The sequence below is a fragment of the Callionymus lyra genome, chromosome 6 (assembly GCF_982586985.1).
Source record: "Callionymus lyra chromosome 6, fCalLyr1.hap1.1, whole genome shotgun sequence".
Taxonomy (NCBI): domain Eukaryota; kingdom Metazoa; phylum Chordata; class Actinopteri; order Syngnathiformes; family Callionymidae; genus Callionymus; species Callionymus lyra.
Window position 1 is genome coordinate 14859607 of NC_141823.1, and position 22713 is coordinate 14882319.

Sequence of the window (22713 nt, forward strand, 5' to 3'; positions counted from 1 at the left end):
TAGTTATTGTCAAATAAAGCAAAAATGAAGAAGCAAAAATAGTCCTTTGTCTTTGTCTTTAGACTTAGATTGTGTCATCTTGTTCTTCCTCTTTATGTTCTTCTTATTTAATTTTTTATTTCTTATTTTTTATTGTTTATGAAAAATTGCTGGCTATTGGTAAAAAACAATTTCCCAAAGGAGACCTCCTGAGGGATCAATAAAGTTTTACCTTTACCTTTACCTTTACCTTTAATAATATCATACGCCAAAATAATTATTTTAATGTGTTTAGTAGTGATGTATACTTTTTCCCAATCTGATATAAAAGCAACTAATTTCCAAATATTTTATATAATTACTGAAATCTTTTGAGGGGCAATAAATACCTACATTTACTTAATTTAAGTTCTTCATTTAGGATTCAATTTTTTTTTTTGCTCATTATTTGTGTTTTTGTACATTCATTTAGGTAGATATGAGTACAAACGTAGATATTAATTACAAAATATTCATTAAGAAATTGTTGGGGTTGAATTTGATCTTTTTATCTTGAAGAAAACCAAATTGGTGAAGAAAATAGAAGGTGAGATGTTGTAAAAGTACATAAATTAATATTGTTCAATTCCTGTCAATCATGGAAACTATTCTGCACACAATGGATCAAACACACGTCACAAGTTGACTCAACGTTGACGTTAATGGGTCTCCAGGCTCCGAGCAGATGAGGCCATGTGATGACAAGTGTTCACACTGAGCCGGTCAGACGCTCACCTCGGGGGTCTCGCCTCCGAGCGAGGTTTGACCATCAACTGCCCCCTCGTTTCCACCCGACACATTTTAAAAAATCAACCTGACCGTCACATGACGGCGTTTCACTGCAGCGATCTGGAGATACTTTTATCACTCCTGATAAAGTTGCCAGAGACGGAGTTTCCCATCGCTCCCGAAAACACAGGCAGCACTCTTAGCCTGAGACAGAAGAGAGGGGTGGTGTGGGGGGGGCAGAGGACGAGTTAAATGAAGAGAGAGGAAGAAACTGCTCACACAGCATACAGAAAGAGTTGGTGTGGAGAGAGCCTGTGAGAGCGAGAGCAGCAAACCAGCGGCGGAGGAGGAGGAACCGAGAGTCAGAAACAGGGGGAAGAAAATGAGAGAAGGCGGACCCAGAGGAGGGAAGGGGCGGGAGCATCCCAAACCTGGAAAGTAGACCACAGAGCGACGGAGACAGGGGGACCGTGGCAGTCAATAAAGGAGAGGAGAGAGTGAAGTAGAGGCAACAACAAAAAAAAAGAAAACCCGGAGCATTCCTCCAGCAGCTGCAGTGATCCAGGCTGGGAGGAGACGAGAAGGAGAGAGTGGGGTTTATTTCCTGGGTGTTCTGAAGACTCCCCGGAGAGGAAAGGGAACGAGAAGAACTTCTGCAGCGTCCGTGGGTCCTGCACTAGGAAGATGGACTCAGACTCGGGAGAGCAGAGCGATGGAGACGTTTCTCCAGGTAAGTTTCTTCTCTGAGCCGAAGCAGTCACGATTCACCGGGCGGCAGCACAAAAAAAGAAAAAATCGCCCACATTTGACCAACAACCTTCATTTAGGATCCAAATATCAACAAGATCATTCATCTCAGAGAGAAGAGTCGGATGAAAGCGGCTCAGTCACCGCAGAGATCAGACGAGCCGCAACACGTGCTGGTCTTCAGCACATCTGAGGAGGAGTGAGCGCAGCATCCTTAGATACTGGAAGCCATCCAGCAGGATCAGTCCAGGTCCTACCAGAGGCTTCTTCTTAGGGAACCATAGCTCAATGCAAGACAAGGCTTTTTAAACAAGCACACAGCACCGGAAGTATAATCATCTTTATCAAGACTTCTATTACTTAACCTCAATTATTATGATATACATTATAGATGTCATGGTGTGTGTCGACCTAAACGTCCAATAGTGTGTAACCAAAAACATGATGGTTATGAGAGTATATGTCCATGTAAAAGTGGTTTTACAACACTATAAGAAGAAATATTCATGCTTTAAGTCAGGGGTCTTTTTTTGCACCAGGGACCTGTTTAACGTGGGTGTTATACTCACGGACCGACCTTTATATAAAACCTTTTCCACTAGTTTACAGGTAAATGTTTTGAGTAAACTTGACTAGAACAAGCGTCTTGATGTGTCACAGGCTAATGTTACTTCAGAGAAAATGCCTTTTTTTTTTCCTAAACTAAACATCTCTCAGACAGTAATATTCAACAGAACTTGTTTAAAAAAAAAATTCTTTCCGTGTGGCCCCGTAACAAATGACTCCAGAACCGGTACCAGTCCCCAGACCGGGGGGTTCGGAACTAGTGCTTTAAGTTAAACAAATAGATGATATAATTCATACAACATTGGCTTTTTAAAAGCCATTTTCTATTTCTATCTATCTTCTTTGTGCTAAACAAACTTCCTTCTTTCTTCTTCCCTCTTTCACTTCTGTAATGAGCGTCACTGATTCCTGGAACGACTGAGCTAAAGTTGTTGTTTATCGCAGCAGATCATTGACGTGAGATTTTATTATAAAGATATTTTCTTCACTTAAATATCCTTTAACAAGCAGAATGTGTGAACATCAATCACCTCAGGATTATGTTTCAAAGTCAATGATTTGACTTGAAACTGTAGATTTTTTTTTTTTTTTGGGAGGTTGCCACGGTGACCTCCACCATCTGTCCGTCCATCTGACGCTTCCTCCGTCTTTCTGTCCGGTCATCCATCCAAAACATCACGAGTGATAATGGGGTGATAATTAGAAAATACATTTCTCCTTCACTTCCGTAAGAAGGAGAAGCAGAAGAGGATTTAGAAAAAGTTTTCAAAGTGACTCACAGGCTTGTGTCTGTGGTTCAACTTCTCTGTGATTCATCCGGTGGAGAAATGTTTAAATATGATCTGCAGCGAGACATTCATCCGGTGTGTGGCGTTAAACAAACCATCAGAGGGGATATTATTCATTTTACAAGTCGGCGCATCATTTATTTAGTTTACTAATCACTTCAAAATAGTTGTGTGGAGCATAAACAAACTTTTCATAGCTTGGCATCAGTTGTATTTATCATCTATAATTGGGAACAAGAAGCATGAAAAATCAGAACACCATCAGTTTTACCAAAATAAATCATTTAAATAAAACAAAATGAGTGTTTAAATCTTCTTTTTTTTCGGTTTTGTAACAATTCTTTCAACTTAAAGTACAATAACATTCTTGCTTTTCCAATCTGCCTATACTTCTCTTTATTGTAGTGTTGAAGAATGTTTATTTATTAATTATTTTGGTCAATTTAGTCTTTAAATGATAAATTATCAAAGAATAGAAATTTCCACACAAAATAGTGACGTGCTTCTCGAGTACAGACCACATTTTGAAGAAGAAATGAAGCAGATAAATATAGTTTCAGTTCCTCGTCATTGTCTAGAACTTCTCGTGTTGAAATAGTGAGTACTTTCCCAATGTGTTGTTGGATGAAGTATACAAGTTGTTTACTAGTCAGCGTCTGCTTCGATCTCTGAAGTTTCTCGACCCCTCCGAGAGGACGGCTGACCTCGGTCTTTTCCGCCGCAGGTTATTTTGCCTTCCAGTGTGAGGGTTCTGTTTCTAGCCTGGAATGTGAGGAGATAATATGGTTTGTACTCGGGTGTTTAAACTATAGGGGCGATAGTTGCTAGGAGACGGGCTGATGACTGGAGACCTCGCTGCTGTGCGCAAGAGGCAAAACTATCTCAGAAAAATACTTTCAATTTAAAGTCAAATGAGGAACAAGAATCTCTTAATGCTTGAAAAGAGAGGGAAGGCTTCATATAAAAAAAAAAACACTGGAATGTTACGACTTCAAGCACAATAGTCGTGTTATTACTTACACTTGAGTTTAAAAGTCACACGGATAAGTCATAAGGAAGAATCTGTTTTACATCTAATTGAAGTTAAAACTCCTCCATGTGACAGTTACTAAAACAAGCAGTACACTATTGACTAGGAGAAAAAAAATCTAAAAGGGAAATGTTTCTACAAATGATTTATTGTCGGACAGACTGGTTTTCCTGGCTTGTCTCCGTCAATCTGACGATAGCTAGAGGACATTTTCCACCTAGTGGTTCACTTTCCTCTTGGAGGGTCACTTTTTCCAATTCAACTTGGAACTTCTTGGAAAGTTCTTGGACATATTTCTTTCCAATTACTTCTCAGTAATCCAAAGCAAAGACAATCCACTGTTGATGTACAAGTTAATGTGGATGTATCCATCAGTTTCTAAAAGATGTCCAGAGAAATGACAAAACATATTTGAACCGAATTTTGAGGATTTTAAGACCCAATTTTAAATATAAGGCATTTTAAAAAAAAATCTACTGACACCTCTATATCAGTCTATTTATTTAAGTATTCACAAGAATTGTGTATTATGTAAAAAATCTGAATCACAAAATGCATGAAATACCTCAACAAGTTCACCCTGTGTATAATTAGACGTCTCAATTGTTACTTGTTGCAGTGCATTTTGAGACCCATAGTATAAATGAAAGGATGGAATCCCTTTAACAAGGAGAGGTGTTAAAAATGACACGGTGATTTGTTGAATAATTTTTTCCAAGATACTGTAATGATATTCGACAGAATTGTATCAATTTCTTTCTTTTTTATTTAATAATTTTAGGCTTTCAAATCATATTTTGGAATTGTCATTATTATTTTATCGTTAATAGTTCAATAAAGTGAAAATAAATAAAACTTAGTAATAAAATAAGTAAAACTTTTTTTTTATTTACAGTTAACAAGCAAATATTTACCACAATTGAACCTCCAACCACTAGATGACAGCAGTCCTTATGTTCTCCGCAGCTAAAGGAACAATGAAATCCTGTGAGATTCGGACAATGACTGAGGACAAGAGGATACCAAGGACTCCAGCAGCTTTTAAATGGACTTTAGATGGAACTATTACTTACCTACTTACTTACTTATTCGTTTTCAAAATAGTGAAAAGTTATAAGAAAAAAAATGAAAGCAGTTACGACTTCGTCAAGAGTCATGTGGTCGGTAAATTCGGCAACACCAAGTCAAGTATATCATCAGTCAATATGAATCGTTGTACCTACAGTATCGCAATATATCGTGTTGTTGCCCCTGTATCGCGATATGTCTCGTATCGCCAGATTCTTTCCAATACAAAGCCCTCATTTTTCAGAACATGAAAGAGAACTTTGCCGGCACTTAAACCGATTGTACTTTACTAAAAGTTGTCCCACATTAAGATCTAACATCCCACATGAGAGGAAAAGACACTGAAAGTCACTCACACAAGAGAAGGAGGCAGACATTCCACCTTCAGTCTGATTCATGCAACAGTAATTCATTCATTCCCGTGGTCGAGTGAAAACTGTTTATGGGGCTGCGGGAAGGTGACTGTTGAACTTCCCAAAAGAAGCAGCATCACAACATCCAGACTGAAAATATGCATCAAGACTTCTCTGGAAGTTCGAGTGGGAAGTAAATAATCATTAGCGTCATTGAGCGTCTAATTATGGAGACGTTTAACACCATCTGCAGAGTTATTTCCAGCAGTGCGAAATGACTTCTAGTCTGGAGTGCCGAGCAGACTTGTGAAAAGAAAAGCTGTTCGGCGGCGGAGCAGCTGCGAGGAGCGTCTTGAGGGCACCGGCCTTGTTGCCGAGCCCGTATGATAAACAAAGAAAGTGCAGATGTTGTTTGGTGACACAACACACTTCAACCAGGACCATACCTTCAACAACAAACTTGACTAATTACAGTCTGTTGATGCCAACAAAAAAAAAGACGGTCAAAAATATACGCCAGAGAGAAAGCGAAACGCGAAGTTGCCATGTTGGCGAACCGGCCCACATGTTCTACCTCTCTTACCTCTCTTAAAACACGCAAAATGCCAGCTCTCACTCTCTGCCGCTCTGCAGACACATGCAGTCCATGTGTTTTTTTTCTCCCCCTCTCTCTAATCTGGTCGGCAGATGGAGAGTGCTCATACACACCCACATCGGTCAGGAGCCGGTCTCTGGAAAATGTTAACATGGGCTGAAAATATGGGTTTAAAGCTCAATGTGGAAAAGAAAAACTCCTTCTGATGCTGCAGCAGAAGCAGCAGCTCCACCAGGTCTCTGACCAGCCCGAGCACACGTTCCACAGCTGGAATATGCTTACAGAGGCAGTTTTTGCTTCGTCATGTCATAGTTGTGGTTGGCTTGGGAAGACGGCTTTATTGAAAAGAAATTTTAAAATTAAAAATAAAATTGTGGGCAGCAGAAATGAAACAATTCCTCATAGGGAAAATTAAAATGGTAAGTAAGTAATATTTGAAGAGCGCTTTTCCAGACCAGGGTCACAAAGTGCTTAAACAATCAAAACAATGCTCAATAAAATAAATGCTTAAAAAGGTCAAGAAACCACAGAGACAAACACAGGAGTCTCAGAGAATTGAGGATAAAAAATAGGACTTGTTAAAGTTTTCTGATAAGGACTTAATTCTTTTTGGGAGCATGTATATTCTTCTTTTTTTTTTAATCTTAAAATAAAATGGATTCATTTATATAATAAGATTGTGATAAATATTGTAAATCGTAATAAAAATATGAAAATTAAATAACATGTAATCAGGAAAAAATAATCTTATCTTTAGGATATCAAGGAATAACTGCATGTTTTGTTTTCCTCACTTAATTCAATGTAATTTAGTTCTTGTTGGGTTTTTTTATTTTGTTATTCGTTTGTTTTATGTGTATAACCCTGTTATTTTAGGGTCAAGGTGACCCAATGGCCCCAAAACAAATGTATTTGTAATATTCCTTGTGTTGTCTCTGGGTTGGGGTGAAGGATATAACAAACACAAGGGTCTGCTATTTTACTTTTCTCTCTCTCGATGATTATTTAAAATACATCTAATGAATCATAATTTATCATTTTTTGATTTTTCTCTGAACACCATTTTAAATACTAAATATTTTTGCAAAAAAAAGTAATTTTAGGTGGATTATATTGTAAATGCAGTTTTTAATATAATTATCATATGTCAGGTAAACAGATATATTAGGTTATATGATTAGAAACAAAACATTAATGATACGTTATTTAAAGAAAAAAAGCAAAAAAACATGTTTCACTAATATGATGACAGAAAAAACATTTTAAACTGACTTGAACTTTTTAAGTACACACAGTACAAATCATTGTGAGGACTTTCAGAATTACACAACAAGTGAAGAAACTAAACCGAAGAAATCGAATGGCATAGAAATTTGAGAGATTTGTAAGTGTGTCCGATTTTCATTAAGTATAAAAAGATCAGTGAGATTAAGTTTTTTCTTGGGTCAAATTGCTTTAAAACTAAATTTGCTACACATTCGTTATCATGATTTCTTATTATTTATTTCCTTAAGGTTTGTGAAATAATAGTCGCGATTACAGCCAATTAAAGGACAGTAAACTTGTTTATTTTTACTTGTTTTTTTAAACCTTGTTTAAAATCTCATTAATGATGAATAGACCTAGGTTATCCTGAGAGCTAAATGAAAGAGACATTTGATTATAAAATATGTTTCCAGAGAGTTGCAATAATTTAATCACTTTATGCAGCAGATCTGATAAACATCCCGTGGATCTGTGTGAAGAGCTTCTCTAGCTCGATGTTTAAAATTCGTTTAGATCAAACTTCTCGATTTAAATTAGCTTACTTGACACAAAGGAACTTGTGTGTCCATGAGAGTTTCCTAATTGCCCGATAGAAACGCTCTCCCTAATGATAAGTGTAAATTGTTATGCACAGTAAACCAGTCGTACACACAGACACTTCCACAGAGGGCGGTAGCTGCACCAGCACCGGAGCAGACTGAAGTAATGAGCCAATTAAAATAGTCTGGGAAATAAAAAGTGACGCGGAAAGTGAAACCGTTTCCGTAGATAAAAAAAAAGTGACAAAGACATAAATAAATTGAGGTTAAGATTTGGGCTGGTAGGGAAGTGGGTGAAGAGTCTACTTGTAAAGTCAGAAACAAATGCCAGAATGAATGCTGTATCATGTGTTAAAAGCGAGAGTGTGTGTAGACCGCAGTTATTTCCTGATCATTAGCTGGTGGTGGGATGTCAGGCAGCACAGCAACAGCCACACTTTGGCTTCCCACAGAAAACTGTTTTTGCACAGCTTGAACCTGAGGAGTCCAACTTTTCAAAACTTAAATCTTAGGATCCAAACCACGGTTGGTTATTCTCGTCCTTCGACATCCACAAGGAAGGAGCATGGATTACTAAAACTACAACACAATACTAAACATTAATTTGAGGTGGTAATGGTGTGTACAGCATTGCAAAGTTAAGTTTTTATTATTTAAATATACACACCATAGAATAACATTTGGGTGGGTTTGAAAAACACTGGTAGTATAATAGATCCACTTAGGGTGAGTACAATGCAGTGTCGTACAGTACCGTACGGAACCCTTTGAGATGAAAAGATATGATAAGATATGATGCAATGCGGTACAGTACCATACCACACCATGCAACACCATACCGTAACATACCACACCATTCTGTCACATATCATACTGTTAAATACCGTACCAAACCATCCCATACCGTACCATACCGTACAGTACCGTACCACACCGTACCGTACCGTACCATACCATACCGTATCATACCATAGAGTACCATACCATAGCATACAATACCGTACCGTACCGTACCATACCATACCGTACCATACCATACCGTATCATACCATAGAGTACCATACCATACCATAGAGTACCATACCATAGCATACAATACCGTACCGTACCGTACCATACCGTACCGTACCATATCATACCGTACCATACCGTACCATACCATACAGTACCATACCATAGCATACAATACCGTACCGTACCGTACCGTACCATACCATACCGTACCATACAATACCGTACCATACCGTACCATACCGTACCATACCGTACCACACCAAACCATATATACAGTACCATACCATAGAGTACCATACCAAACTGTACTGTACCGTACCGTACCATACCATACCATACCGTACCGTACAAAACCGTACCATACCATGCCATACGATAACCTAGAGTGCATTGCGAAGCAGTATGTGAGGAGTGGTTCAGCGTAACATGCTGTAGCGTAGTGTGCTATTAATATAGTAAACTGTACAGTATTTGCTTTTTGACCTTGAGTGCACCCAAGCTCTGTTTCACAGAGAATGAGAGAATCCTTCAAAAGGCTCCTGGATCCAGATGGTAATACAGAACACCCCCAACATTTCTCTTAAATCTGTTTCTGTTCCATTACCATCATTTACTGACAACTTCAGGGAAATCTGTTCAGAACTGTTAGATCTCAAGCTCACATATTCTCCTTGACAGGGTGAGTCACGAAAATAGAATATCAAAGCTAGTATTATATCACGGTTTACACAAAATAACTAGTGGAATTCGATTTTCTTTTTTTTGTGAAGAGGTTTTCAGACAGACAGCTGCGACATCAAACACAGCACCTGCTCTGATAAAGTCTTCAAAACAAACGGAGTGAGTGATATAAACGAGCCGACAGCGTCATTCCAACACACCAGCTTCATCTTCTCCGCTGCTCCTCAGAGGGTTCCCAGAACTCCTCTTTCTGCGTAAACTTTAAGCAAGTAAACAAAGCAGGAGGCCAAAGTTATGGGGGCCGGCTGGCAGAGACCAGATGACCGTGCATGCTGGCTCTTTGAGGGTGTGTGTTTGCATGCACGTGAGTGTCTCTCGCTGAGCTGTGCCACAACACGCCGAGCTCTGGCCTGGCTGAGTAACTTTGTGTTGGCAGAACACTGAGCTGAGATAATATCCTCTAATAAATAATCATCGCAAATAGCAATATTAATTCAATCAGTCTTTAAAAGTGCAGTTTGCTCAGGAAGACTCAGATAATACTTGTGTTCAGATGGATCTAAAAAAAAAAGTTTTGCAAGATAATAATGTGAGTTATTAGATCATGAAAGTACACAACGTCTAGTTCAGCGAACAAGAGTTATATCCATGTGTCAGACAGTCTATGGAAAAGATTAAATATTGTACCCTCCCTCGGTTATCAGTCCAGCTAAGACTCTATCATTATGGTTCGTACATAAACACACACCCACATATCCAGCCAAGCATTCCAAAAATAGTGTGGCACTGTGAAAGCAATTATTCAAACCATTCCTCATCGAGGACAGATGCATTTTTTAAGCTCGTCTGAATTCCCAGTGATCACATAATAAAACCGTCTTGGATTTAAGGTGCAAGATATTTTACTTTCACCTCTATTTCCATGTGGCAACAGCGGTTATTATTCAACCAGAGACAGAAGAAAGATATATTTTCTTCATCTTCCGAAAGGGGTACTGCATTCACCGAGAAAGAATAACTATTTTTTGTGTTTTAAAATGAACAGGTGTGTGTGCGACATCAGGAACTTGCTATGCATGTTGTTTGTTTGACTTTTTTTAAACCTTTTAAATTATTGCGAACTTTCTGAATTTTAATTGATCAGTAAAACTATAAATTGTTTATGTTCACAGTGATACCGTCTTATGTACAGACACAAATATTTTCAAAAACATTCACATTTTTACAAAGAATTATGTCGATTTTTTCCCCACCTTTCACATAGGACTTAATTGATATTTTTATTTAAAATTATTTAATTTCTTTAATGAATGAAATATTTACTATCCTTAAAAAGCAGGCTCATAAAAACAGCCTATACTCCTCCTCCAGTATCAACACTCGGACTATCAGATGGTTCTAATTAGCAATAAAACCGAACCTTCCAGTAACATGACAAGTTATCTAAGAGGTCATCATTTCTAGAGAAGCTCCCCGAGAGGACGGAAGGTCACAGGAGAGAGCCTCTGGCCAGTTCCCATCCCTGGCTAACAAGTCAACTGTGAGGTTTTCGACTAAACAACCGTCGACCTCAATAGCCCACAGCTGGTGAAGGCACGAGCTTTACAGCAGAGGAGAGGTCAAAGGGCAGAGATCTCACAGGGTCTTGCAATCCAAACTGCCCGAGCAGGATGTTGTGAATACCTCGTTCTCAGTGAAAAAGGCTTTTTCTCTGGAGGAGATGCTGATGTCGAGGTGAACATCATATATCCCACACACTCCGTCTCTGGCTTATTTTCTCGTGACAGAAAAACAGCATGACAGTCATTTGTCTTCTTCTCCGCGGGGATGAGAGCATTCAGAGATGGAGACGCAGAGAGATGAGGGATTGGGTGTTAAACTAGGCGGCATCCATCAGTAATCTGTTCTTGTGTCCCTCCAGACTTAAAGAGGCTTTTAAGTGCGTCTCTCTTCACAGTCAGTCCCAGAGAGGCGCACACACTGTCTCCTTGTTAAACATCATTACCTTTCTAATGTCATTCATAATGAAACTATTATCGACTTCCATTACATATGACAATAATGTTGACAGTTTTCTCTAAAAAAAATCTGTTTTTTGTGATACAGATAATTTGCAGCCCTTCACAAGAACATTTTTTAATGTAAAAATCTAACTTTACACACAAAGTTCTAAGGGCTTTATCACCAGATTCAACTGAAAACACCTTGAAGTGAAGCAGATTCCTTCCTTTATTTTACTTTTGTAAACGTAAGCAGGTTTTCTCTTGAAGTTCGTAGTGAGATACTTCATCTTATCTTCCTGTTTTGACAACAAAGGGTTATCATATCCAGCGTGGCCAATAGTAGAACAAAATAAACAGATGATTGTGTCAACTTTAAATATCAGAATAATACCATTCAACTGTGGGTCTGGAACCCAATTCTTGTTCAGTTAATGGCATGATGAATGAAGAGGTGAAAGATATTGAAAAAACATGAATAATATTAAAGACTTTTAAAAGTCTAAAGTCCTCCATAATTTTTGCTTCCTTCTCCTTCCATCATTTCATCACTATTAGCATTTATTTGTACAAACAGACACATGCTGATGAGTAAAATAAAGGTCCAAGATCTATTTAAGAGAGACTTAAATCAACAAGAGTTGCTCTTAAAGTATTGTTTCAAATATATTAAAGGGACAGTAAAATATTTAAAACTGCATTAATTTGCCTTTTTCATGTTTTATTTAAAATATTTTCCACAGTTTAGTATTTTGTAAAAATCCCTGTAAACAGCAGATATTTAAGGTAATTTAAAATAAGAAACAAGTGTATCTTTCTGTGAGCTTTAATGCGAGCTCAGGTGTTTCAGAAGTTACCGACATAATTTTAAAGAAAACTATTGAAAATATATGATAGTTTGTGATAATTGTGTTGTCCAAAAGATTCTACTTCTTCTGGGCTCTTTTCCAAGTCCAGCATGTGCGTGTGTAACACAAGCTCCATTTCCTGCAATTAAATCTTGCAGTAAAATGTGACGCAGCTCGAAGTTGCACATTCCAGTTTAAAATAAAAACAACACAGAGAGGAAGAACATTGAACCTTGTTATCCTACTTTGCTTAAGAGACAGCTATTAAAGAATTAAAATAGAGTTATTCATTAACCTTATAGGTCTTAAAAAGCCTCCAACATCCTGAGAAACTGGTAATTACACGTTGAACAGCCTCTTTTAGAGCCAAAGTGCTCTTGTATGCTGACCTAGTCACATTCAATAGGTTCCGCCCTCCTATCTGTTAAATAACACGTTCCGAGTCGTCTCAAGAGCCCTTGAAATTAGCTCCAGATAAGAAGCTGCAGGGGCTTTTAAAAGAGGACGAATGTGAACCTGATTTAGCAGAAAATAAATTTAACGTGAATTTTAATTTTCCTCTCTGCTGATTTACAAGTTAAGTTTATGTAAAAGAGGCAGAAGATTAGAACATGGTTTCGTAAATTCATCATGAGGGAAAAGGTTCTGTCGGAAGGACGTTGTCAACAACTGGTTTGTTTGTTTGTAAAAAGCATAGGTTTAAGCATATTGATATATTATATGTTTAGGAAACATTGATAGAAACATGATACAGATGACATATAGGTGCAGTTATATAGTTCCATCTGGATTTAAGATGGTTTAGTAATGGATTCATAACACACAGAACACAATTCAATCACTGAAATATATCAACTATCATGCAATGAAAAGTGTTGGTATTGAGTTTTTAATTTGTAATTTGTTAGAGCCATGAAAGTCTATATTCTGTTCTCCCTTAGTTTGTGTTATTCCACCGACACAAACCACAAGTTATGCAACAGTTTTATCGATTTGATTGTATGGTGTGTTGCTATAAATGTGAACTTAGCTCCTTGGTGGGGGTATGTGCTGACGTGGTGCCCCTCGGGGGTTTGTTTTACATATCATATCAGTTATAATTGTCACTTTCTTCACATGTACAAGGACATAAAAAGGTATGGAGTTTACGATTCTCACTGTTAGGCGGTGTAGACGGAGAGGACATTTAAACTAAAATGCACAGACACTATTATACAATACAAACAAGAACTTTAATAATAATAATAAAAATAGTAAATATAAAATAAACGGACCTAAGGCTTTGATTTAATTATTTGAATTGTACTTTTTTAATGACAATTTTTGAGTGAAAAAAACATTTTGGTCATGTTTCTTTAGATCAAAAAGGTCCGAGCGGCCGAGTTGTTGATGATTAACACAGATGTTTGGTCTACAGATGACTTCTCATTTGTCTTAACCACAACCTCTTCAAAGCCAAAACAATGAGCGCTTGCTTTGTTTATCTTTGGAGACTATAACTTCTTCTTCTCCGCGGAGATATTTACACTGAGAGAGGAGACACTAACAGTTCTTCAGAAGAGTGTCTGATGTCTGCAGGTGTTGGAATCGCTCACACACTGAAGCTAGCTTCGACTTCACAAGTTAAACAAACGGTTAAACACGGACGACATGAAATGTTGCCGATTACAACTGAATAGAAGGTCTCTTAAATCTCTTCGGGCGTTTGCTTCCAGTCCCTGCAGCTAACCGGAGTCTTATTTAACAGCAGCCTCCCTCAAGCTATTAAAAGCCTCTTTACTGCTTCTGAATGAGCCACTTCATTGCTTCACTAAAGACTTGTCAATGTCATCAGAGTCAGGGCTATGACTCTATTGAAGGAAAAAAAAGAGGCAGACGAAAAGAAGAAAGCGTGAAGTCACTCGTGTTAAGGAAAGAGTCTTAGTGTCCAGGATATTATTAGGATTATTAATGATATTGAGGCGAATCTAAGACCTCAGATTGTATCTGTTTCCTGTTCCATTCCAAGTGTTTTCCAGTGGAAAATCCCTGGAAATGTACTCAGAGTTGAGCAACTGCTCTGGAAACCACTGCTTTTGACAGCAGCTAATCCACAGTGTTAGCGCTGATGAATGGAAAATGGGCTGCAGATAGGAAGTAAATGTGAGAGGGATTAAGAAGAGTGTGTTGTTGGCCACCGACTATAAACACACCTGACCTTTGCCTCCAACCCTCAGTAACCTTTACTAACCTGCTGTTTGTAGTGATAATGCTCGGCTAAAACAGATGACGAATATCGTTTACCATGATTCAGTTTTGTGCTGATTCCACCATTTTGTTTGTGTGTGTCAAACACACCGGGGCAGACATCACTGTGTGTGGCAGTGTTTGGTAAACTACTAGTGAGTGATTTGCTGAAAACAACCAGAAAGGAGAGTCACCAGGATTGATCCACCGTGACACGTGATGTCAACAGAAACCTTAGACAACTTTGTGTGTGTGTGTACACGTGGACAATCCTCGAGCTCTGTGGAGCCATGAATAGCACTATTATGCAGAGAAAAACTATTAAAATTAACTGAAAAAACGATTACATTTCCAGGTTAAGTAGTAGCGACTTTAAACTTTTCCAAAGTACGACTTGGTTTTCATGACCTTGGCGATTCGTGACAAGATCTGTTTGTTCCTGAGGGATATGGGTGGAAATGTGAAAACATAGATTGATTACTTCAGTCAAAGGAGAGTCAGTGAACAGGAAGCACATATTACATTTCTGTCTAACAGGTCGGACTCCATGTATGGCTTTAAAAAAAAATCTCAAATTCTCCATTATGACAAGACCCATTAGCTCTACAACATGAGGCGTGGGTGTGGATTGGCAGGAATCCTATACGAGACATATCCCGATACAGGGACAACAATACAATATATTGTGATACTGTAGGAACAAGGATGTATTTGTCGTATTGTCGAGAACTTGACTCTGGTGTTGCAGAGTTTACAGACCACATGACTCTAGACAAATAGTTACAAATACTACAAATAGTAACTGCTTTGATTTGTTTTCAGAGCAAAATATGTCCAAACATCAGCTTTAAAAGCTGCTGAAGCCCACTGTATCCTCTCGTTCTCAGTCATCGCCAGGATTTCATTGTTCTTATAGCAGCCCAGGATGTAAAAACTGTCATCTACCGACTAGAAGTTTAATTACAACACAATAATGGATAAACACTGTGCATATTTCTCATGTCAATTTCAAGTAAGTTGTATACAAACTTAATTAAAATTAATGAATTAATTCATAAAGAAATTTCATAAAAATCAAATATGATTTAAAAATACAAAAGAAATAAGAAAAAACATTGGGAAAAGTTTATGTTTTTAATGGATACAGTGCTATAAAACAATGAAACAGTATCATGAAAAATATACAGGTGTAAGGATATTTTCTAACAACCCAATTGAAAATCCCCATAAAAAATAACTTTCAACTTATTTTCTTAGTTTTATACTCAAAATTGCTACCAGAAAGAATTCAATTGATAGCATTAGCATTCTTTATTAGCTTTACTTAAAACAATCAGAAATCAGAAAACCTTTATTGCCAGCGTTATAAACAACACTTGAATTACAGATTATTGTTTTTAGCATTTTTCCTTATTTATTTTACCGTGTTAAACTGTTTTCTAAACTGAAATGTAAACGTCTGAATGAAGTTATATATTTAGTTGAATGTAGTTGCTATATTCAAATATAGCAAAAAAAAAGCATCAAACCTGAAAAGATGAAAAGATAATAAATAAATAATTATATGGTGCTATGGCTTTTGCATTGGGAGGTTTTGGCCGCTACCCATATTCCACATGTATGTCCAGATGCAACGTAGCAGAAAGTGTTGACTCAGCACTCTAAAAACAACCCTCAGATACAGAGAGAGACTGTCTGGTCAACTTTCCCAGAGCCCCACCACCATCCATAATCCCCATGTTAAAGTAAACTTCATGAAATCTCAAAACACTCTTACACAACTGGGCAGTGAGGTGACTGGATCTGACAAGCTCTTCATTATCTGTGTGGAACTGTGCTCCCCGTTAGGTAACCCAGACTTTCTCACAGTCACACAAAAATACTTTATTCTCTGGAAGTCATTTGCTCGGCCGACGTGTCGCGGGACGGATAACGAGCGAGCCGAGTCAAAATAACAGTAGCTGGTTTCATGACTTGTTTTTTTCTTTAACTTTTTCTGACATCCCTGTCAATCATCTCCAGATAGACAGTTTCATTCCCCCTACAAACTGCACAGCCCTAATAGTATTTGGACCACAATCTTCTGTCAGACACTGAATCACAAACTGGTATTTGGTCCCATTTTGGTGGCACTGTGTGCAACAACACACAAGTTGTGCTTGTTGTTTTTAAGTACACAATTTGCAGATGCAGCTTGGATGGACCAATTTTTGGTTTCATGACATCAGGATGATTTGGTTCAATTACCCAATATGTGACAAAATATCAAAACATCATATATTGCAATACTTATTTTTACGATACTGTATTGATATTTAACAGCATTGTATCTATTTCTGTTTGGGTTTTTTTTAAACATTTTTTAATTTTATCACAGTTCGTTTATAGTTTATATTTCAATAAAGTGCATAAAATAAAATTATACGAGTTATCAAGATACCATCAACATGCAAATACTCACAGCGTTTGCTCATTTTAGTGACGGAATAAAACTTCCAGCCGCTAGATGGCAGCAGTCATTTTGACCTCTGCAACTAAATCGACAATGAAATCCCGGAAGATCACAGTGATGACTGAGGACGAGAGGATACAGTCGCAGCTTTTAAAGCTGATGTTTGGACATATTTAGGTTTAAACAAATGAAAGTAGTTATGACTTGTCTAGAGTCATGTGGTCTGTAAATGCTGCAACACCAGAGTCAAGTACTCGACAATACTACAGTATCACAATATATAGTATCGTTGTCCCTGTATTGTGATATGTATCTTATTGCCAGATTCTTTCCAAAACACACCCCTACTGGAGATGGAGGAAAATAATCTTTTAAAAAGGAGGAAGAAATGGAAATGCAAGAGGAATATTTTTAATAACCATTAATAAACTTAAAAAGTAGTTAGAGGATGTTCCGGATGTTCACTTACACTCCCTCCCCTGCGACCTAAACTCTCCTAGTCTAAACTGAAGACAATTAAAAAGCGTCAGACTGAGCTGTATTTTTAACATAATATGAAACAATATTTCCACCGTTTCAAAAAAAAAAAAAAAAAACTACCGCAAAGGTTCAAATCGTGTGAACCACACAGCAGAAATAATACTGCCAACCTTTTCAGAAAATGTCATGCAAAAGCCATATCTCAAAGGCTTTGGTGGAAGAGAGAGATGTGTGCGACCGGAGCTCAGACGGATGTGTGTGTTCATTAATACAATGACATGCTCTTGTTCTGAGCTGAAAACTAATGTCTCATTTCAAAGACACAACTGCAGATTCCAGCCAGAAGCTGCGAGGTCAGCGAGGGAGAGCAAAACTGTTCTGTGGTAACAGAGTAGAGTAAAATCTCAACAACTATTTGAATAAAAAAATATGCAGCCAACTGTATTTCTTTTCTTCATCAGATGTTCTCTCGCCTTTTTTTTTTTGCGATGAATTGTTTCACACAACAAAGAATTTTCTCACACGCTATTGTGAGTAACAAAAACCCACATAGCAGCTTCACCCAAACTCATTTTTTCTTAATTTCCAGGATAGAATTGCACACACTTTAACCGTACTTAGTTTTCAATATTTCATTTATGTTGCAATGTTGAGGGGAGAGGCTCAATAAATACTTCCTCCCTCACAACTGCTACATACAGCTGCTCCTGGATCTACAGGAAAACCAGATGACGGACGCCCAGATCGTCTTACCTAGCTTGGTAATGTCTGCATTTATAATTAAAATAGAGTGGCCAACATCAAAATCTCTTCTTTACCTTAATATAATTACATATTTTACTGAAAAATAATAAAAGTACTGAGCATCGCATTTACAATGCCAGCATTATTGGGCACATCGGCTTCTTCAGCGTGCCAGCGGTTCAGACAAATACCCAATTGGGTTTTTGTTTTCTTTTAGAATACATTAGAGACACAAAGAGATGCTTGATGGAAAGAGGAAATGTCAGAATCAAAAGGGATTCACTGCTGCTTCAAGAAAACACATCCGGACGAGGCTGAGATGAACACACTCCATAACTATGCCGTACTTGTTGGTGTCAGTTAAACAAAATCTCTGACTTGTTGTGGCGCTAAAGGGCTGTTGTTGAGACAAACAGAGTCATTGTTTACCGAACAGCAGCCAAAGATCCTTCTGTTGACATTAGCTTGTGTTTCCATGCAACCACAGTTTCTTATTTAACAGGTATATATTTAGTTTAGTTTGTATTTTTTTTTAATCCCACAAGTTGTTGACTGGTATATTTTCTACGGAGAGTAAATATTGCCAACTTAAATATTTACATTACAATACAATTCTGCCATCATCTATTAAACCATATAAAAACAGGGAAAATATTCGAGTGCCTCACCATCATGTAAACAATTTTGCTTAAAAAATAAATAAAAAGAATGATTCGAAAAAAGTAGCTTACAAGCTTTCCAACAGTCAAACTGTGGTAAATTCAACCGTCACGAATCACAAAATGTCTTTGTCTCCACTGACCTTTGAGGTATCACAGAGGCCTCAACACGTCTGAGCCGTTTTGGCAACACATCACGCCGCAGTATTGTTGAAATGTTATGAGTAGGGATCACAGGATCGTGCGTTATGAGTTGCCAAATGTCATCGTGGCATTGTTACATAAAACGGAAGAAAATGCCATTTAGCTTCAGACCAAGAGTGGAAATGTCACCTCTCAACTTTTAAACCAAATGCCACAGATGGCAGTTTTATCAGGAGTGATGTACCGAGTTCACTCCGGGTAGATCGCACACTAAAACAATCGGACACTCGAGGAAACATTGGAAGAAACATTTGCCTTTATATCTCTCTTTCAATGCACATCTTCTCTACCCTGAATTGACCTTTGAACTTAACACTATTTTCTCATTTGTTCTACGCTATGATATAATGACCTGGGCAAAGTCCTTTGACTGTCTTCATGTGACCCTCATGAAGTCGAGATCACGTAGAAACTAACCATTTTATTTAGTAGTTTATTATAATTATTATTAATTACAAGCCATAAATATGATTAAAATGTTTTTGTTTCAGAACCTTTTCCTTTGATTTTGTCATTTTTGTAAGTATTTGTTTCCTCTCAAAAATACTAAAGCGAATATAAAAAAATATTAAGAACATTTTATAATATAAGAAAAAACATATTTTTCACATGTTTTTTAAGATATTTTATAAAAAATATATTTATATTTCCCATCATATTAAGCCTTTTTTCCACCTTTATTTAATTAGTTTGATGGGCCCTCACACATAGTAATGTGGCCTTTGAGGAATTTTAATGACCCACCAATGCACAAAAGGAAGGACACAATTAAACCCCCAAAAACAGCATGAGAAAGTAAAACCTCTCGTCTTCACTTTAATCAGTGCAGGTTGTTGTTTGCTGTGTAATGTTTTGGTGTTTGGCAACAAACAAGAGTTCACAAACTGACTTTGATCCATAACAGATTGATGAGCATCTATAGAACAACGGTGACAGATGAAGACAGATTCTAACACACTTGGACGTTATTGAGACAAGTGTCGTTCCAGTACCTGATGCTATAGTTTGTCTTGTCCATATGACTTATATCCAGACTTTTTTCCTTTTATAAACAATCTTTGCACACTTTATTGTATCTTGAGACAAAAATATCAGAGTAAACTTCTAAACACAAAATAAGAATTGTTTGCGATGTCAGTACAAAATGAAATAATGAAATAAGATTATCCTGTTTTTAATATAATATTTGGTTCTATGGACTTTTTGACAGAATATATCTTAATTAAAATGGTTGATTACTATTACTGAAGGCATCGTGTGTTTATTTTATTTCACATCCATAATTGTTATTTTTTAACTTATCTTTATTGAAGGGATTACATTTCCCATTGTAAATAAGACAATATACAATATTGATAGTATGTTTTTTATGTGTTGATTTACAATTTCTGTTGCAGATATTAACTACTTATGTGTAAAAGAAACTTCTTTATTATGATGATTTTTAAGAAGATAATAGTGGCCTTTTCTTTTCAGCATTTATATATAATGTTTATGACACATTTATTACTAATCACAACATGAATATATTAAAAACTATCAGAAAGTGTGGCTATTTTTTAAATTATAACCAGCATTTATTGGTCATTTCATTTCCGTAAATAAATAATTTTCGCAAATAAACATTTTATTTTCTTGAGGTGTGACCAAACCATGATCCCCTGGGATCAAGGAGCTATATTAAGAATGCTACATGGTCTGCTTCGAACCAAATACACCAAATGTGGCTCCAGCTAGAGCTGACTCAGCATCAGCATGGTCCAGGACTAGTAAATGGGTTTTGACTTTTGGTCAGTGTGTTATGACCTACATATTTCTGCATTGATTTACATTTGGAAGAAGCTATGCATCACTGCCACCTGCTGGTACTTAATCTGCTTGTTTGGTTGCCAAATTTGTGGAGGAAGTAAAGTCAAATGATCTTTTCCTTTCTTTCAGGACCGGAGAGCTTCAACTCACGATCCCTGGCCATGCAGGCTCAAAAGAAGATCCTGAGCAAGATGGCGACCATGGTGGTGGCCAACATGTTGACGGACGACACCAGCAGCGAGATCCTGGACGAGCTCTACAAGGCCAGCCGAGAGTTCACCAAGAGCAAGAAGGAGGCCCACAAGATCATCAAGGACGTCATCAAGATCGCCCTGAAGATCGGCATCCTCTACCGAAACCACCAGTTCAGTCCAGACGAGCTGGACACAGTGGAGCGCTTCAAGAAGAAGATGAACCAGGCCGCCATGACGGCCGTGTCCTTCTACGAGGTGGAGTACACCTTCGATAGGAATATTCTGTCGGAGCTCCTGCTGGAGTGCAGGGACCTTCTCCACACCCTGGTCGAGCAGCACCTGACAGCTCGCTCGCACGCTCGCATCGATCACGTCTTCAACCACTTCGCTCACTGCGAGTTCCTGGCCGAGTTGTACGGCGACGGCGAGGAATACAGAGTGTCCCTGAGAAAGATCTGCAACGGCATCAATAAACTGTTGGACGAGGGAACTCTTTAACCCTTCCAACGTCTCACCGGCTCCTCTCTCTCACCCTCACAACCCTCTTTACTTCAGTGAATCTAGTCGTAGTTTTGCCGTGGTTCATTGAAAGTTTCCGACTTTCTTCACAAGCATCATTGACAGGGACAGTTACGATGTATGCATTACACCCATTCTTCTTGTACGAAGTTCTGTACTGTACCATCGGCCAAAAACAAACATTATGTGTAGAATCAGTCGTATGAATCAGTCACTGTCAGTTCCTTTGTGTGTGAGATGTGCTTAAAAACTCTGATTGTACATAAGACCGACTACAATGTGTATCTGTGCCAACATGCTCTTCAGGAGTGCAACGTTTGTCTTTATTAAAGAATTATTGTCAATAAGAGTTGCCTTTTTTTAGCTAGTAAAGAACAGAAGGGTCGTGAGAAAGTATCGATTTTTTTTTTTTTACAAATACAATAATCAATATTATTGTCGCTACTGCAACTTTTTTGGGGGCTTTTCAAACCTTTCATCATAGTTGTTTTATGGTTTATATTTCAATAAAGTGTGTGTAAAATATAATATTTCTATTTTCTTTTTTTCTTTTTTACAATTAGATGCAGATATTCACCGCGTTGAAATTAACTTCTGGCCACTAGATGGCAGCAGTCATTACGTACTCCGCAACTTAAGATAGAATAAAATCCCGCCAGATCCTGGCATTGACTGAGAACAAGGGGATACAGTTGACTCTGGCAGCTTTTATAACCGTATTTTAGTTTCAAAGTACATTATAGCAGTTAGGACTTCCTCAAGAGTCATGTGGTCTGTAAATTCTGCAACACCAGAGTCAAGTACTCGACAAATATATCTTTGGTCCTATAGTATCACAATATATCGTATAGTTCCCCCTCCATCACGATACATATTGTATCAGATTCTTGCCAGCACACGCTTCTACAGTCCAGTATAGAACTAGAAATCAAAGAGGGGCTTACTTGTGGTGGAAGTCTGATGTGGTGGGCTTTCCATTCTGAGATCAGGTTAATGAAAGGAGTGAAACACAAATCTGTGCAAAAAAACAGGGATAAATATGTTGCAACTAATGATGATTGTACATAAGCTAATGGGATGACTTTGACTCAAAAATAATATTGTAAAGTTCACTGGAGAAAAAATCTATCAAAGGCACAATTATTATCATTATTATCTAATTAATGTCAATTTTCGCATTCTG

At 37.6% G+C, this 22713-nt stretch overlaps 1 protein-coding gene across 1 annotated transcript; it reads left to right on the forward strand.

Moving 5' to 3' along the window:
- Positions 1-1159: 1159 nt before the first annotated feature.
- On the forward strand, positions 1160-21877 carry tnfaip8l3 (tumor necrosis factor, alpha-induced protein 8-like 3). Its single transcript, XM_087793815.1, has 2 exons — positions 1160-1477; positions 20947-21877. Exons 1-2 carry the CDS (start codon positions 1432-1434, stop codon positions 21507-21509), a joined length of 609 nt encoding a protein of 202 aa, XP_087649941.1. The 5' UTR covers positions 1160-1431; the 3' UTR covers positions 21510-21877.
- Positions 21878-22713: the final 836 nt, after the last annotated feature.